The sequence below is a fragment of the Panthera pardus genome, unplaced genomic scaffold (assembly GCF_024362965.1).
Source record: "Panthera pardus isolate Hobbes unplaced genomic scaffold, ASM2436296v1 HiC_scaffold_11, whole genome shotgun sequence".
Classification (NCBI taxonomy): domain Eukaryota; kingdom Metazoa; phylum Chordata; class Mammalia; order Carnivora; family Felidae; genus Panthera; species Panthera pardus.
In genome coordinates, this window is record NW_026526666.1 from 87,750,169 (window position 1) to 87,769,890 (window position 19,722).

Below are 19,722 nucleotides of genomic sequence, written 5' to 3' on the forward strand. Positions count from 1 at the left end.
ATTTCCCTCTGGATATATGTTAAATAGAAACACACTTTGATAAACTGGGCAGAACACATATTTAACCACTCCAGTAGCTCAAAACAAGGAAATGGATTAAAATCTCAAAGTCCATTCTTCCAGTTCATGAGTTGTATAGTAGGTGAGAGTAGCCTTCAGATTAATAAGCCCCTTATTATTTAATAAGCGCCTAATTCTATGTCCCTAACCTAGTCAATTCTGGAGCAGGCTAAGGCTAGGCATTAAAAAAAAAAAAAAAAAAAAAAAAAATGGGGTGCCTGGGTGGCTCGGTCGGTTGAGCGTCTGACTTCGGCTCAGGTCATGATCTCACGGTCCGTGAGTTCGAGCCCCACGTTGGGCTTTGTGCTGACGGCTCAGAGCCTGGAGCCTGTTTCAGATTCTGTGTCTCCCTCTCTCTCTGACCCTCCCCTGTTCATGCTCTGTCTCTCTCTGTCTCAAAAATAAATAAAAACGTTAAAAAAATTAAAAAAAAAAAAAAAAGGTTTTTGTAAGATAGATTGAAAATACCTAACACTCACTTTGACTTGGGCTAGAACTTGCGTGCTGCTTTGTGCTACAAATATTCCAATACTGATACGATTACATTAGCTGTTTGAATATATACCACCACCACCAAAACCAAGACTTCAATAAATCATTTTGAAATATATTAAAATAAGCTGCAAAAAAACCTTAGAAACTTGGGGGCGGGGGGGCAACAAAAACAGGATCCAGCACTGAGGATTGTTTCTGTGCCCTCTCAAGTCACAAGGGTAAAAAGATGTCAAGAACAGACATGTATGACCCTCAATGATACAGGAGCAAAATGATGCATAATTTGCAACTAGGGGCAATTTCTAATACTAACTCTTTTTTTTTTTTTTTTTTTTAACGTTTACTTATTTTTGAGACAGAGAGAGACAGAGTATGAACGGGGGAGGGTCAGAGAGAGGGAGACACAGAATCTGAAACAGGCTCCAGGCTCTGAGCTGTCAGCACAGAGCCTGACGTGGGGCTCGAACTCCCGGCCGAGAGATCATGACCTGAGCCGAAGTCGGCCACTTAACTGACTGAGCCACCCAGGCGCCCCTCTAATACTAACTCTTGATAGAACCTCTTAGGGCTCTGATGATAGGTTTCGATCAAGAGGTCTGCAATAGAATCAAGGAACCCAAGGCAAACCAGAAAACAGGCTTGTATTCTAAGTCCCACCTTTTAGTTTCATCTCCCTAGACTCAATATTAGCCGGGTGACGATGGGGGCCCCATTCTCACTCAACAAATCTATCACTGATCCAGTGGAGAGCAAGACATATTTTATTAGAAGAGACAACTGAGTCCCGAATAGGCATGCGGGAACACAAATCTAGTTTCAGACCAGCTTTCCAAGCTGCTTGGCTTTCAAACGGAACGGTTTTTTCCTTGTGTCTAGAATTGTTTCTAGATTTTAAAGAAGTATGATAATAGCCTCTCGGCCATGTTTCTAAGGCATTTAAGAAATGGCATGCATGGAGATGTTTTTTACTTCTCCCGTGAACACTTTTTCCCATGGGGCTGCCTCCAGACTGCAGCTGAAGGAGATGTGGCGAGTACGTCAACTTGTGGAGTTGACGCCGCTCCCAGGTGAAGGTGAGTACCACTCTCTGCCCCAAACGCTCCCCAGGCGTGGCAGCCCCCCTGTCCGGCCAGCAACATCCTACTGCACTAGTTAGATAGCCATTATCCAAAGACTGACAGGCTGTTGAATACTTTTTCATGACCTAATCATCTAAACCTAAGGCAATACAAAAGTTATCATCTTTGTAACAGTGACTACTCGTTTCCAAGTCTGTGACTTCACAAGGGTTCCTTTTCATATATTTCGTATCTTTTCAAAAAACTGCTTTCATGCTTTTCGTGTTCCTTGGCACCCAGTTCTCAGTCACAGTTTAGAAGTGTAGATATCTAAGGAAACTTGATCTTTCACAAACATATGCCGTACCCTCAACTTTCGTCAGGCTCCCCTTTTAGGAGCACCTGCCTCTAAAAATCAAGAGGCGATCTAATCAACAAAGTAGATTTTACGAGTTTTACAAGAAGAGTTCTAGAGTTTAGTTGCACAATCGTGTGAATATACATGTGGTTACTGACCTGGACATTAAAAATGGTTAAGATGCCAAATTTTACATTATGTATTTGGCCACACTTTTAAATATATGCAAATAAATAATTTACTCGTCTTAAAAAGAAGTTGATTTTACTTTAGGACTAGTACTGAATTGATTCCTTTCCGTCTTCGGGGTTTTAGAAAGTTTAAGACAATTGCCTGATTCAGTATTCACTTAGTTCTTTCTATCAGTAAATTATGCTTATTATCCTTCTGTAGGTACCTGTAAAAAAAAAAAAAAAAAGCCAAAAGACGAGTAATCGAAAATGACTACTCTCCGTGTAGACACCCTAACTAATTCCTTTCCTTCCATGTTTTGAAGGTCATAAGATTTTGCCAAATCCAAAGAGATGACATTCTAAAGGGACAGAAAATAAGGTTTTAAGCCATTATAGCATTCCACAATATTTCTTTTAAACCATGAAGAAAATATGATTAAATATAAAAGATTTTTATGCATACAGTTCATAACATGGTTCATAGCCTGATGTTACTTTCTCTGATCCAAATACATTTACGAATAACTATAAAATGTCTTGAACAAAAATATAAAGCATAACTGCAACAAAAAGATAGTTTTCATAATAATATAATGAAACAAAGGCAGACCAATAGTGTCTTTTGATGGCCTTATGTGCTTCTGTTCTAGATGCCAGTGAAATAAAGAAGTGACGTGTGTAATTATCAGGCTTAATGGCGGTGACTCTTTCAAAGGGGTTGTTAGCTCTAAGTCCCCCCCCCCCCCGACCCCCCACACACACATTCTATTCCTGCCCTTGCCATTTACAACCATTTTTTACCTGAACCTATTTAGCAATACTCTCCACCTATGGATTAATCATTTATGATTAATGAGAAGTAGTATTGGACATTTTTCTTTTTCCAAGTAAAGTGCACCTGCTCTCTGCTACCACTAGCTGCTTGTCACTTAGATCATTTTCTGGAGCCCACATAATTACCATAGTGTGGCCATCAATCCTCAGTACCTGACCTTTTCCCTCGGCAGACTAATGGCCATTTAGTTCACTTGGTCCTCACCACAGAAATGACTCTCTAGAACACTTCACTGGCTGTGCTAGTGGCCATCTATCTCAATTCCTAGCTTTCCCGTCCTCTCAGACAGCAACCGTGAACTGCTTTTAGCTTTCAGTACGTAGCATGATACTTCTTACACCAAACTGCTGTCTTGTCTGTTATCAAATACCTCTCCCTACTCGACATCACCTCTAGAATATTCCTCCAGTCTTGTCCAGCTGATATTCCTGCTGAAATCTTATTATGTATGATTTCAGTCCTGCTACTCCAAGTGTGGTCCAGGGACCAGCAGCATCAGCATTAAGGACGAGGTTTTCAGAAGAGCGGTATTTCAGGGCCCGCCTCAGACCTATTTCATCGAAGCGTTCGTGGTCACCAGATCCCTAGACCGTGTGTGTGTACATTAAAACTGGAGAAGTACTGTCCCGTCATATAAACTTCTCGCTCTTATGGTACCAGCACCGAACTCCACAATGTCTCAGAAAGAAAACAACCATCTCCTCGGATTATCAGTTCTTCTCTCCAAACCGTTAGCTCTCCTTCCCTCAACTAGGAACACTGTTTAAGGTTAATTCGTCCATTTTCTTACCTTTCTTTCTGAGTTACAGACAAGATCCCTACCAAAGTACAACGTAACCACATGACGCACTTCTAATAACTTCTCGCCCTTCAGTGCACAGCATGAGCGTCACTTCCTTAAAAAAGGTCTCCGTGATCCCAAAGTGAAGACTGGTGCCCCGTGATATGCTCACACAGCATCCTGGACCCTAAGAACGTTTACTCGCAATTATAAATAAGTAGTATTTTATTTCATTCACTGTTTAAAAGTAAAGTCCACCAGGACAAAAGAGCTGCCTATTTTGTTCCCTGCTTTAGCCTCAGTGCCCGGCAGAGCACCCGCACACTGCAGAAGCTTAACAAATATTTGTCGAATGAATGACCTACAATGCACAAGAGTGTTCAGAATCGACAGTAAGGCCTTTACCAAAGCACACACTTAAAATGAAGGTAGATGGATAGATCGTGCACAGATGACTGGGAAGGGTATTTAAACAAAGCAACATCGACCAACAAAACAAACACAGCTTCTGCTCCAAAGATTACCATGCACATGCTCCCAATCTGTTTTCTCCTTCACTAGGAACAAACGAATCTAATCACTAATCAGTCTTGCTCTGGGTGCCGGACTATCATTCCATTTGGCCTACCTGCCACTGGCTCTGCCTACAGCGGGAGTTCTCAGAGTGTCTTCTGTTAAGCCTAACATTACAGAAATCTGCAAAAATGTAGAGCCACACCACCCTTCTCATGGGTTTATTACTATTTTTATATGAACTAGTAATTCTTAAAATGTTTCTTTCATGGGGAGCCCGGGTGGCTTAGTCAGTTAAGCTTCCGACTCTTGGTTTCGGCTCGGGTCATGATCTCACGGTTTCAGGAGTTCAAGCCCCGCATCAGGCTCTGTGCTGGCAGCACGGAGCCTGCTTGGGATTCTCCCTCTCCTCTCTCTCTGCCCCTCCCCAACTTGCGCCGTCCCTCTCGCAAAATAAATAAATAAACTTAAAAAAAGTTTCTGTCTTAATTTCTAATATAGCAAATACTGATAGCTATAACCCATACAAACCAAGAGCGGAGAGAGGTCCTGAGACAAAAACAACTGAGAAATGGTGGACTATAGAAAGTTGTGCGCAAGCATCAAGATCAAATGGTCTAGACCCACTGCTATGTTCTGCACCTGCATCCCGGTGTGCAATCCAGAGAGGAGGGACAGTCTGAGAAGACCTAAGCTGCTCCTTACTTGTCTTTTCTATTCTAGTCCTCCTGCAGACCGCAAAGAGAACTTTTCGAGAGTCAATTACACACACACACACACACACACGCACACACACACACTCATACATATATATATATATACACATATACAGGCACCGCGGTGACAAATCTACTGTAAAATACAACCAATTTAAAAAGAAAAACTAGGATAGAAATCACTTAAAAAAGCTTTTAAGAATTTTTTAAGAATTGTGTGGTATAGTATTTTACGAAGGACTATATGGACTACAGAGATATCAAGGACAGGTACTGGAACCTAAAGCTGCTGGAGAATTTAGAGTTTTAGAAATTCTGTTTCAAAAACACTTTCATCTAAAACACACACACACACACCTCTGACAGTGTGGACTCTATGAGGTTTGGGATGGGGAGGGGGCAGAGGCACATGAGGAGAAAGAGAACAAGCCACAGTATCTTGTGTTGAAGACACTTCGTATCTTCAACGGTAGTAATCACGCACCTAATCACACCTTACACTTACACCACACGTGTAATTTTTCCAAATGCTTTCATGTTAATTATCTCATTTTAGCCTTACAACTGTGAAATAGGCAGGGTAGTTATTACCATTTCATAAGAAAGAAACCTGAGGATCCAGGAACCTAGAGGCTGCAGGGCACTGTTGAAAAAGCACAGGAATAGGGGTTTGGAGACCACAGAGAACAGAGTGAGTTCTATGTGGAATGTTGTACTGTTGCTAAAAAAAATAAATAAATACTTTTTTTTTTTTTTTTTTTTAGTTTTTAATGTTTATTTTTGACAGAGAGAGAGAGAGAGAGACAGACAGAGACAGAGCATGAGTGGGGGAGGGGCAGAGAGAGAGGGAGACGCAGAATCTGAAGGAGGCTCCAGGCTCCGAGCTGTCAGCACAGAGCCCGACGCGGGGCTCGAACTCATGGGCTGTGAGATCATGACCTGAGCCGAGGTCGGACGCTCAACCTACTGAGCCACCCAGGCGTCCCTAAATACATTTCTATGGTAAGAAATGGAGAAGAGATTAAGTGAGGAGAAAAGCCAAGAAACTTTTATGTAAAATGGAATCCTACTTTTGTTAAGAAAGAAATATACCCATTTGCTTATATAGAAAGAAGAACAATAATTAAAAACTATGTAATAGTGATTATCCCAGAGCAGGAGCACTAAGGTCTGTTGCATTGTGCTAATACATTGTCATATTTTTACTTTTATTTATTTTATTTTTCAGTAGACTTCATGCCCAGTGCAGAGCCCAACACGGGCTTGAACTCACAGCCCTGAGATCAAGACCTGAGCTGAGATCAAGAGTCGGATGCTTAACCAGCTGAGCCACCCAGGTACCCCCTCACTACTTTTATTTGTTTAACTCTTCATTTTGAAATGACTTTAGACTTACAGAAAAGTTGCATGAATTGTATAAAGAATTCCCTCCTATCTTTCGCCTAGATTCCATAAATGATAAAATAAGTTATCAAGTTTCTGTTATCATGCTCCCCCTGTTACCATGCATACATATTGGTTATTTTTTTTAATCAGTCAGGAAATTAACATTGATATGTTACTATTACCTGATCTAGAGACCTTATTCAAATTTCAGTAATTATCTCACTGATGTCCTTTGAAGCAACAGATGAATAAATAGAGATTGAGCCATCGACATATCCTGGTCCAGAATCACATTTTGCATTGTTGTCATATCTATACTGATTTTTTTTTTTTTAATTTAACAGAGATTCTCATTTAAAAAAGGCTCCTGGTAACTGTTGCTTCACCTGGAGAATGAGGACAATGACACTTGCCCTACATGTAGTAGAGACTTGAGAGCTCCGTATGAATTATTACACATGCATGACACTCAGAAGTGATGAAGCAGTACCATACTGTGCAACAAAAAAGAGAACAGACTTTGGGGTTAGACAGATATGGGCCTCTATCAAAGGAACTAAACTTGGGGCAAACTTGGTTTCCTCACATATGAAACTGAAGCTAATACCCTTACTGGAACAAAATAAAAGAATGAAGAGAAAAAAAAATGGTAACAGCAAATAACTTTCCGAGCAGCTCTCTGTGTCAGGCATTATGCTAAGTTCTTTATGTCACTTATCTCAATTGCCCTTATATCAGTCCTGTAAACTAGGTGGTCTTATTTACTATTCTCATTTTATAGATGAGAAAACAGAGAGAGAAAGCAAGTAAATGACTTGTTCAAGATCACATAACTAGGGTCGGGGACATTCCTTGAACTCAAGTTCATATGACTTAAAGCCCATACAATTATCCCTCATACTGGACTTTCTCATCTCACATTAGATATTCAGTAAATATCATTTTCCTTCTTTATATCCTTTCCTATGTGTATATTCAAATTATATAATTCTTTAATTTTTCCAACAGGACCAAGTTTTTAAAAAATGAGATGTACTTTAGGAAAGAATACATCCCCAGTATCTCATTCGTAAACTATGAATTTATAAACTTAATTTGTAAACACACTATGAAGCTCTGCAGAAAAAAAAATTAAGTCAAATGTTCTTTACAGAAATAACTATGGCACAAAAGATGGGACAACTCAAGACTGCTTTCCAGCAAAATTCACACTCTTAGAACGGTCATTGTAATAAGGAAACATGTAATTCAAAAATAAAAAGACAACTCATTTTTAAAAAAAAAATCATAAATACAATGAACCATGACGTATACAGCTTGTCAAGCCTAGAGCAAGATAAGAAAATAATGCTTATTACCCCTGAGAAAGAAGACTCCAACCTTAGTATTTCTCTCATCTGAGACAGGAGTTTTTGTTTGACCATGAACGTGGCACTCGCCTCTCTAGAACTCAAGTGTCCTCACTACAAGATAGGCAAAATACTGAATTTAGTACTGAGTAGCTTATTTGGCTTTTAGAAGTGTTTTGAAGGGGCGCCTGGGTGGCTCAGTTGGTTGAGCGGCCGACTTCGGCTCAGGTCACAATCTCGCGGACCGTGAGTTCGAGCCCCGCGTCAGGCTCTGTGCTGACAGCTCGGAGCCTGGAGCCTGTTTCGGATTCTGTGTCTCCCTCTCTCTGACCCTCCCCCGTTCATGCTCTGTCTCTCTCTGTCTCAAAAATAAATAAACGTTAAAAAAAAAAAAAAAAAAAAAGAGGAAGTGTTTTGAAGATGAAAAAAGTAATAATATAATTTGAAAACAGAGCTAAACCGTTTCCAGCCACCTCCGCCGTACTAGGTAAGGAAACAGATCTCAAGCAGCGCAAACCAATCAGTGATGTCTAACAGGTACACCTAAAGTGGACTCGCTGCACTGTTTCAATCCACTTAAATGCAAAGCCTCTAAAAAAGAAAAGGCAACAGAAGACATGGACGAGGGATAAATTATTTCTGACGTCACAATCCCATGACTCAACGTGAGTCCATCACCCTTAAAAGAAGCAGGCAGAAACAAAGGAATGAAGGTCAGAGTTATGAAGGGGCTTCAAAGTCTCTGGATGATAAGCATTTTGGAAGGCTGATGAGCAGAGGCCAACCTGACATCAGTTAAATGTCAGAGTAAAGATATAAAGCCTCAAAGAATACATTCAAACAGTTGATTGCGTTGTTTTTTTTTTTAAAGTCTCTATTACCGGGATCCATGTGCCTAAAGGTGAGAGACCTTGAGGAAACAGTCACTCCTTGGGTACTTGAAGAAATTCATGATGGAAAAAAAATGTGTAGCAAAGGAGATGTGTTTCTACTGTTGGTATTTGCCACTATGCTTAAGTAGCTTGTTGACTGAGCACACAACTTTTTTCTTCTGGACCTATTTCTTGAAAATGGTCCAAGTAAGATAATTACACCCAAATCTATAAGCCTAGAAAATAAAAGTAATATATTGAAGAGCATACTAAATTTCATCAAGAAAAGTAACCCAGGGGCACCTGGCTGGCTTAGTTGGTAGAGCCTGCAATTCTTGATCTCAGGGTTGTGAGTTTGAGCCCCACATTGGGTGTAGAGACAGAAATAAAGAAATAAAGGAAGGGAGGACAGGAGAAGAGAGAAGAAGAGGAAAGGAAGAAAGGAAGAAAGAAAAGTAAGCCAATTATAGTATTTCACTTTGAGGTCTTAACCATGTTTATAAAATTTCTATCTGACTCTCCAGGCTCCATGAGGTATGTTATATCTTGTTATATCTCCTGAAGTTATCACCCGGATCACGGCCTAGAAAATGACGAAACAAACAAAACACACACACACACACACACACACACACACACACACACACACACACACATAAAACCCCAAAGGGTTAATATCAATGGGCAGATCTGGGAGAAATGGCCAGAGAAAAAGCCTCTGGAAATATAAGTGCTTATAGAACAAGGATTGGCTCCATGATATTTGGCAAACAACTAACAAGAAAGTGAAAATAATAGGTTATTAAGTCTCCCATTAAAATCAATCTCCAAATCTAGTGAGGTTCAAGAAAGGCCATGAGAAATCAAAGAAAAAGGAAAATATCACTAATAAAACAGGAAGCTTTAAAGCAAATAATCTGAGGGGCGCCTGGGTGGCTCAGTCGGTTGAGCATCCAACTTCGGCCGAGGTCATGATCTCGCGTTCATGAGTTCGAGCCCGGCGTTGGGCTCTGTGCTGACAGCTCAGAGCCTGAAGCCTGCTTCAGATTCTGTGTCTCCATCTCTCTCTGCCCCTCCCCTGCTTGTGCTCTCTGTCTCTCAAAAATTAAAATAAAAAAAGTTAAAAAAAATTTTAAAGCGAATAATCTGAAATAGATCACATTCCCTCCTTCCCCTGCCTCAACTTGTAGCAGGAATTTAAAGGGATTTTCAAAGCATCTAATGAAACTAAACTGCCAAGAGCACTCGGGCAAGAAAAATCATAAATGAAACTTGGAGGAAAGTACCTTTTTTTTTTAAAGGTAGTACACTACTAGCAAAAACGAAGTACAAAACTCCAGTATGGCAGATTTGTTTAAATGTCTTTCATGAAAACTGCAAAAATAAGGATTAGGTAAACACGTCACTGGAAAGGTTAGAACATTTCCATTTCTACATTGTCCTCACCCCCTCCCCCAACACCGCTCTAAAACCATACCGAATTTATCACTTTCACGTCAGGTCCTGCGTTGCTGCCGTTAAAGCCTACCGAGATTACCAAAATGCTTTTAGGCTGTGAGGTTGCAACATTGGTATCTGGGGTTTCGGTTGCAGAACACATGTACAATCAAGGCAGCCAAGGGTCATACCAGCCTCTAGGGGCTTTAATAAGCATAGCCCAGAGGAGGCTAAAACTAGACTTAGGAAACATCATTAATTAAAGAGGCAGGAAAAGCAGGAAAGTGCAATCTCTGGAGATCAGATTATTCGGACTGGGATCCAAAAGAGGAAATTAGGAAGCTGAGAAGGATGCAAACGTTGATCATTTGAAAAAGTCAAAGGTCAGGCAACTCTGGTCTGAAATAAAGATGGGACAAGGTATTGTATCTGCCAGGGAAGTCCTGAGTCCTCGGTTCTGGTTTTAAGGCATTAAGACATACAAATCTAAGAGCGGGCTACGGTCCTGCGCTGCCCACGCTTCAGGCAGCGTGCTACGCAGAGCCCAGCACACGATGACAGGAAGTATTCATAAATTCACAAGTGATGGGGCACTTCCTTCAACCACCAGTAACGAAGATCTAAAATAGCTTCCCGAAGCTTAACACAGGTGCCTTACTTAAAATTCTTATTATGCTTACTTGGGTCAGTAACAATTTTGACTGCAGAGACTTTAAACCTCAGCGTTTCTGCCTCTGGCTTCTACATAGCACACCTCGTCTCACCCTCCTATTATCAAGTCAGTAATTCTCAGGGGGAAGGAAGTGGGGAGTGTGGCGGAGTGACAGGTGGGTAAACCACACAGAATCCCCTTAAGGCTTTTCAAAACTACATAGCACTCCAACCCCACCCGGCCTGGAGAAATCACTGCACGTAATTAGATGTTACCGTGGGGAGCGTCTGGTGCATGTGTGAAGGCAGACGCGGGCAGAGGATCCCGGCCGTAAAACCCGAGGACCTCTGAAATGTCGCAGTTAAGTGGACTCATTTATTTTACTTTCTCTTATGAATGGCCTTTCTTCACAATTTCCAAAGCACTTTCACATCTATCTCATCTGAGTTAGCAAATACTCCCTCACTTAGTGGCGACCGTCTACTTCATCATAAAATAGCACCGGGCAAAATTAAGCTGTTAGTGCATCCGGTGAACAACCAAAATAGCAAGCTAAAATGTAATGCAACAAAAATATTTTCACGTGAAGTTCTTTGGAACCCCCACACCACCGGGCAAATTTAAGAGGGCATTGTGACGGTCTGCTGTAAACTCCCTGAAGACAAGAAACTATGCCTTATCCCACACCCTTCACAATTCCCTGAGCAACGCAGGTCCTTAACCAAGTAGGATACATTCATTTATATTCATTTATTTATTAATGCACACGCTCAACATTTATCCAGCACTAAATTCCTACTCTGGCTCTGTGCTGGCTTGGGCTGTTTATAAGTGACATTGGATTTTAGCCCTTAGTAATATAAAAGAAATCCATCACCATTTCTGTTTCTTTTCTCCTATTCTTGATTGTTAATATGACCAGAATCACATATTTCTATACATTTCAATTTTCAAACAAAGGGCACATATATAAATGGAGATCATGTTGATAGGTCTACAATCCATTTTCCTTCTACCTTGCCCCTGAAACAATTCTACCACAGCCATTATACAGACAATAATCCTATCATTTGACAATCACCTCAGTCACAGTTGCTGGATTGGAGCCCATGATTAAAAGCGTCTCAGCAACAGGATTTTTTTCAGCAAGACCAAGAAGCAACTCACCCTCTGTTTTGACTACTCAACTTCTGTTTATAGCTGTACCAAATCTTCTAGTCTCTCTTGCCTCCTTACAGGATAAACCAAACATGTTAAACTGTGATAACAACAACATGGTAAATAATATTTGTATTGCGTGCTAGAATTTACAGAGTGTCACAAACTGAACGTGATCTCCTTTGGTCCTCAAGACTCATTTGACAGATGAGCGAACTGGGACTCAAAGTGGGAGAGCTGGGATGGGGAGTCCAAACCCAGGTCTCCCGATGCCCGCAGTCCAGGGCTCTCTTCATCACAGCTGCCTCCTTGCCGTCCCAGGTTCAAAACATTGTGCAGACTGAGAACGTGAAAATAATGTTCATGAAAGGTTATGCTGTGAAACAGTAGATAGTGGTTATCAAAACTGTCCACAGAGACTCAGAAAAAAACCAAACTTCTCTGTTTAATGAGACCAAAATTGGCCACATGTTGAGAAACAAAATGGGTAAATAGATGGTAGGAAACACAGATCAGTATAGTTAAATTGGATGATCACAGAAATGTGATACTCACAAATCCTCAAACACCGTAATTCATAACGAGCCCACTCATTCTATTTGCTTTAGAAATAAAGGAGAACTTCTTAAACTTTTTTTAAAAAACAGAATTGGAAAAAACCAAAACTATGATCTTGTGCTTCGGGCCAATACACCATATTATAAACTGAGAAACAGGTAAGTGAATGAAAACATTCATTTGATATATGATGCTCCAAAAGGAAAGACCAGTAAATATATATGTAGGTCTTTTATTAACATTTAACTTAAAAAAAATGCCAAACAGAGAAGGGTAAACAGATTTGAGAGCTACCGGGGTTTTAAAATTTTATAGCGAAACTCTGAATAACTTGCATAGGGTATTTACTATCAACCTTTAGCGTAAGAACATTCAAATTCCAAGAGATCATCACTAAAATAAATAGATCTTCATTAAGAATGAATTCACTTCACACTGTTCATGTTGATTGAGTGGTTACTACCAGGTAGGTACTAAATTGGGCATCATTTGTCCAAATATAAAGAGACGGTGAAATACAACAGAAGACATGTAAACAATATGGGATCCCCAATCTTCTTTCTATAAATAAAGGTACCTCCTCATATGTTACTGTAAATAGCAGCCATTCAAAGCCACACTTGTCTTTGGTCTACAATTCTGTTTAATACGCTTTTTCTATTCTTGTGTCACTATTAAGTTGTTCAAATCTTTTTTCAATGGGCAGAAAAAAAAATCCTTTATTCAAGAAGCATAGCGTGTGTAACTTGAAGAGACATTTCCCCCACCCATTAACTTTGTAGGAAAATGGTTTTTACTTTTTCAGTTTAAATGGTCAGGTTTGATTGATTCTGCATGAATTTTGGCTGGTTTTACTGACTGCTGTACTCTCGTAGCTAGAACAGGGCCTGCCATATTATATATATATATATATATATATATATATATATATATATATATGTATATATACATATATTTTTTTTCTGAATGAATGAATTATTCCTATGATCTACAGCTCATTACATAAGGATATATCTATATGTAAGGATAGATACACAGAAGAACTTTATACCTTGACTTCTTAATGATTTTAAACTTGAAATAAAGAAAACCCCTCCTGTTTACATCACTCAGCTGCTTGTGAAAAGCAATCTTCCACGTATGTAAACAACAGCATGTGCAAGCTGTACAGTTATGCTAACACTTGGTCATTAGCTTGGTGACAACCTGGGTGTCATCAGCTACCTCTCTCTAAGTCCCACAGCTAGGAGAGCTAAATTGTAAAATGCCACAAAGACTCAATTAAACCCATATGCACATGCTGAGCATTCTCCTTTGTAAACTAATTATTTCTCCACTAAAATCATTGCTTTATCAAGGCCAGTACCGTTTAGAATGAACATTCTAAGAAGAACCAGAAAATAAGTCATATACAAGTTCTGCCTAGGAAGCTGTGATTGTCACTAAGTTGCCCCATGAACCTGTTGTCGTCCTTCCCCCCTCTCAGAACAGTGAATTCAATTTCTATTTAAAGAAACATTGCTTTTTTTCGCTAGAAAAATAAAACTGAGTTTGGAGAAAATCTCCTGTGAAAGGTTCGAAGAAAACTATCTGCCTGGAATGATCAAAATAATGTTTGCTGGGAAAAATGACCATCAGCTCCTTCGGAGTCTGGAGCGGGGCCACAAGGCATGATTAGGGGGTATCGGCTTCAGCCCTCGGTGCCAAGTCTGAGATCCCGTAAGAGAAGTAGAGGGCGAAAGAAGGGGCAACGTGGCCACCTGCCCAGTCTGCCGGGGACCGTGGGGCCACCGTCTGCTCCCAACTTTGTCAGCCTTTCCCCCTAGTGCATATGGTCCACGCGTCTCCCGGCTCAGGCCGGCGACTCCCAGGCCAGAGCGGAACTGGGGGACCAGCGGAGGCCCGGCGGCCCCGGGAGCGGCGCCCGGCGCCCCGCGGCGCGGGCTGGGGGCGCAGGAGGGGAGGGGGCTCGCCGCCCCTCCCCCCTGCGGGGCCGGGGCGCTCCCAACGGCGGCGCGGCGGCTTCCTCGACCGGCGCCCGCCGCGCCCTCCCCGCCCGGCCGGCGGCCCTCGCCACGCCCCGCGCCCCCGGGGCGCACCCCTGCGGGCCGGCCGGAGACCCCCGGGCCGCGCTCCTCCGAAGAGCCCCCGGCGCGGGCGTGCGGCCTAGTCGGGGTTACATAACGGGGCCGGGCCCCTCCGGAGCCGGCTGGGGGCCGCGGGGCCCGCGCGGGCGGAGGCGGGGGCGCCGCCGCTCACCTGCCGTAGATGCCCTCGGTGATCCGATTCCGCTTTAGGGGGCGGCGGAGCTTACTGCAGTCGGCGTTCCGCCGCTTCATCCTCCCGCTGGGGGGCCGGGTGCCCGCGCCGCCTCCGCCGCCGTCTCTCACCTCAGCCTCAGCCGCCGCCGCCGCCGCCGGCCCGCCCCGCGTCGGGCCTGGACTCTACCCCTGGGGCCGGTCACACAGACATGGAGCCAGCACCCGGGGGGAGGGGGTGGGACGGGGAGGGGGGGGGCTCAGAGCCTCCTCCGCCTTCGGAAACAAAGAAATGACAATTCCGGGGCCCGCCCGCCCCAGCACCAGCCAGCCGTCTGCCCCGCCTCCTCGGCTCCGACGGACGGCCCTCGGGACCAATCGAAGGCGCCGGTACGCCTCTGCCGGCCAATCCAAGGGCCCGCTGAGGCAAAACGGACTCTAGAACCCGCCTCTTTGAAGGACAGAAGAATACGCCAATCATTATAGTGTCTGAGTCCGTGCTTGGGCCTATCAGAAAAGATTTAAATAGAGGCTTATAAATAGGCCCTATAAATATAACATCCTATATTCTGCCTTATTGCGAAGGTACACTTCATGACTGTTGGATTGCGTTTCATTGTATTATAATCCACGCTAGAGCATACCGTGCTATATTCATTGCGGGCTATCACTAGCACCGTATGAAACCGGGAGGCCTGGGTTTGCGGCATGTGCCGTTTCTGCGCTGACATGTGCTCCAGTCAGTCGCGTCATTATGTAAGGGGGTCGCAGCATCCTCCCCCTCGAGGAGCCTCCGGGGTCAGCGCCAGGGGCCCTTTCTGCGGATCCTGGAGCGTTCGGCCAGGCCCGCCGCGTCAGCGCGCGACAGGGGTACGAATGACAAAGCAAACCCCACACACACGGACACACACACACACCCTGCCAGCTCCCCGCGACGTGGTGACAGCGCGGCGGCCAATCGGAGGAGGCGTGGGGCGGGGCCGCTGCGGTCCCGCCCCCTGGGTGCGCGTCACAGGGGGCGGGGCCGTGGGTGCGCGCGACGTCGCGCTGGGCTGCCGGGGGTGTGTGAGGCGGTGCGACCCCCTCTCCACGTCCGCAGGGTTGGCTGGGCGGCTGGCCCCGTGGGCACCGCGCCTGCTGGACTGGGGGAGCGTCGGCGACATGTCTGTCGGGGACTTGTCTGCCCGGGCGAGGGGCCGGGGCCGCGGGGACTGAGGGCCAGGCGAGAGGCTGCTCAGAGGTTGGGACGCCGGGCCAGTGACCCGTCTCACCCAACCCTCCTAGAACCCCGATGTTGTGCCAGGCACAAAATTTGTGCCGAGTGCTTTGCGTCGATTTGTTCATATACTCATTACTCCCTTGCAACGTAGGTAGGGCAAAATCACTATGAGAAATGACAGCAGAGATTCTTTTGAAAAAGAATGTCACTAAAGAAAACTGGGAAGCTGTCGAAAAGTAGCTGGAGGGAGAAGAAATACGCATGGATCTCATCACCTTCACACGATCACTGTTAGCATTCTAAATTTTTTCGCCCTATTTCCCCCCATGGCTGATATTATTATTACTATTACTGTTACTATTATTGAACAGAGTAATGATCATACTAGATAATTCAGCTTTGTATTCTGTTTTCCCATGTTATTATGCATCCTTCCTAAGTATTTTTGATGGTTGCCAAAGCTCCTATCAAGGGGCTGTACCAGCTTAACCACACAGTAACAGTGGGACTGTGAGGTGGTCTTCAGCACATTTCAAAAACTTCCAGGAAGTAGATGGCCTCTGGTTTTGTCCTGAGTTGGGTGGACCTCTTCCTGCTCTATATAATCACCCCCTTAATCAACACCCACCCCAAGGAGGAACTTTAATTTATATCAAATTCATCATGCTTATCTGCTCTGTGTTACTTTATCCTGCGCACAAATCTTTAAAAGATCCTCTGATGCCTGAAAAAGAAAACTCATTCTCTTTATTATGGCATCCAGAGCCGTCACACCAGGGACCCAGTCTCCTCTTCCAAGCCTGCCCAGGCCAGCAAGCCTCAACCCACTGCAACCTCCTCTTCCCTCCTTCCTGCCTTTGCTCCCTCACAGAGCATCTCGAGCAGTGCTGCTCCTAATTCCACGGTTTCTTGGGTGAGGCTTGTTCACCCACCAAGGATGAAAGCTTCTTCAGAAAGCTGCTTTTTTTTTTTTTTTTTAGAAAAATGGCAGGAGTACCTGCTTTTTCAGAGTGGGATTGAAATTCCAGCTTGGCCACTTACTAGCTTGGGCAAGTTACAGGATCTTAGAGCCTCTGTTTCCACTCAGGTATGTTTGAAGGCTTACAGGATAATGAACTTTCAGGGCCAGGCATGCAGCAGGTAGCAGCAAGCAATTACTGTTAATAGTATACTTGTTTTTTATCCCTTACCTCTCTCCAGCATGTTGATAAAGCGGCACTGGTGGCCAAGGATAACACACTTCTGTGAGCTCAAACTTTCACCACGGCTGCCCATCATTGTGAAAGGGTCTGAATGGAATGCTCTGTTTGGAGCGGCAGAAAAAGGCCTCGGCTGCCAAGGTGAATTGTTTCACGGAAGTGGATACGAGCAGGCCTAAATCAATACGCTGGAGGCCTGAATGCATTAGGAAGGACAGTTACGTGGTGAGATCCAGGTTCCAGGATCCACGAGTTCAAGGTTCCAGATTACCTGGGCCAGAGACCAACAACCCACTCGGAAGGTGATAACAGGGCCATATCCGTGGTCTTTTCCACTCCTCCTTATGTCCCTGTTATCCAGGACAGTGCCAAGGCACACCGTGGAACCAATAGGTGAGTAATCCAGGGAAAAGATGACAGAGGCACTAGGAGAGTCGTGCCATTGTTCTGAAACTCATTGCCTAGCCTACCATCCCAACAAGGGCATTCCATGCTGTGGCAAACGTGTGGAGTGCCTGGAAGTTACTGTTGGGCATAGGGCTACGTGGGAGAAAGAAAAAGGACAGAGATCTCAGGGAGATGGTCTGAGAAGAAGCAATCTGGAGGTCTGGGTTCCAGTCTCAACTCGCTGGTGTTGAGTTCCTGCACGTCCTGTGCCAAGATCCCCTCCGGAGACTCTTCAAGCCCTATGTTTAAAGGCAGGTCATGTTAGCTCCATTTTACAGATGAGAAAACTGAGGCTCAGAGAAAATAAAGTTATGCAATTGGCTTGGTAGAACAGTTTAGCTCAAGGAACAGCTGAATGAGAGCAAGCTTTGATGCTAGAGGCACGTACTCTGGTGCTTGTAGATAGTTATTGATGATGAGGGTTGTTGATCTGGCGATTACCTGCAGAGGGATGATGGGAATTGTCCTCTTGCCAAGAGCCCAAGCACAGGCCATCAGAAGACTGTCCTTCTCCATTCTCTTCTCTTTTACTCCTCCTGCCTCAGCCAGACGATCTCTTTTTCTGGCCCACCTTAGCCCAAGCCCCTTTGGGCTTTAGTCAAGTGCCAGCCTTTCCCCTCCGAGCCATCAAATGGCTCTTTGGGACCCTAAGGGCACAGACCTGGGCAGAGATGAGGCAGGCTGTCTGCCTACCACAGAGCCCCCAGCTCCCCATGCCTCCACCACCAGTCAGGAACCAGGGGACATCAGCAGTGGCCATTTTACAGATGAGTAAGACAGGGAAGGGAAATCATTTGCTCTCATTAAAAGTTTGTTTATTGAGAGCGAGAGCGAGAGAGAGAGAGAATCCCAAGCAGGCTCCTCACTGTCAGCACAGAGCCAGATGTGGGGCTTGAACTCACAAGCCATAAGATCATGACCTGAGCCGAAACTGAGAGACGGACGCTTAACTGACTGAGCCGCCCAGGCACCTCACATTTGGTCTCATTCAAAAGACCAAGGCCCAAACAAGAATTCAGGTCTGTCCCTCCTCTTCTCCTGGGACTCTTGATGGGCAAGGGATTGGGGTTTGCACTTGAGCTTCACCTGAGCTCAGAGTAGCTCAGAATAGCCTGGAGAGTAACCATCACACCCTGATTCACAAATAAGAAAATGACATTCCCACCTCTTTCAATAGCATTGATCTTCTCAAGTCCACCGGGCAGGCCTGGCCCAGCTGCCTTTAATGTTTTTCCTGTCCCACAGGAGTCACAGAAAAGTCCAGACGTTGGGGTGGCCACCTCTTTTTTTTTTTTTTGAAGTTTATTCGTTTCTTAGAGAGAGAGGGAGAGAGAGAGAGAGCACAAGCAGGGGAGGGGCAGAGAGAGGGAGACAGAGAATCAGAAGCAGGCTCCAGGCTCTGAGCCGTCAGCATAAAGTCCGATGCAGGGCTCGAACCCACAAACCTTGAGCTATGACCTGAGCTGAAGTCAGTAGCTCAACTGACTGAGCCACCCAGGCGCCCCGGGATGGTCACCTCTTATACATGTATCTGTGTCCCCCAGAGAACCCTGTTAATGGAGGATATTTATTGTGGTGTTTAGAATAACCCAGAAAACCCCACAAATGGGACTGGCCAAACAAATGATCACACATCCTTACCATGGAAGTCAGTGTGGCCTGGAGAATGGTGACACACAGCACTTACCATGTACATATGCACTGGGTACCATATGCACTCTGATCTAATCCTTGCAGCAACCCTATGAAGTAGAGATTATTACTGGAGTCATATTACAAATGAGAAAACTGTGGCACAGAGCAATTCAGTTCTTTGCCTAAGGTCACACAGTAAGTGATAGAGCCCGGATTCAAACTCAGAAATTCTGGTATCAGAGCCTGAGTTCTTAGCCACCGTGATTTAGTGTTATAGAAAGATGTTCCTGGCTTGGAAATTACTTATGATACACTCTTTGTGAAAAGAGCAAGTTAGCACACAGTATGTGCTATATAATCCCACTTTTGTAGGGGAAAAAAAAACAAGGCATACGTTCACATGAATAGAAAAAAAAATCAGACAAATATACAAAAAGAAGGAGAGCTGGTTTTAGGAGATATTAAAAATCGCGGGTGCTTTATGTAAACTTTGTGCATGTCTGAATTTTCAAAGTTTTCTACGGTAAATCTGCCCACCCCATGCAATAATAATAATTACTAAC

At 44.1% G+C, this 19,722-nt stretch overlaps 1 protein-coding gene across 1 annotated transcript in view; it reads right to left on the minus strand.

Moving 5' to 3' along the window:
* The window catches only part of MACO1 (macoilin 1), a 63,382-nt gene extending 48,457 nt beyond the window's left edge, over positions 1-14,925 (minus strand). The window contains exon 1 of the mRNA XM_019461846.2: positions 14,661-14,925. Within this exon, the coding sequence (XP_019317391.1) occupies positions 14,661-14,740 (80 nt within the window). The 5' untranslated portion in view covers positions 14,741-14,925. The remainder of the gene's footprint in view (positions 1-14,660) is intronic.
* Positions 14,926-19,722: the final 4,797 nt, after the last annotated feature.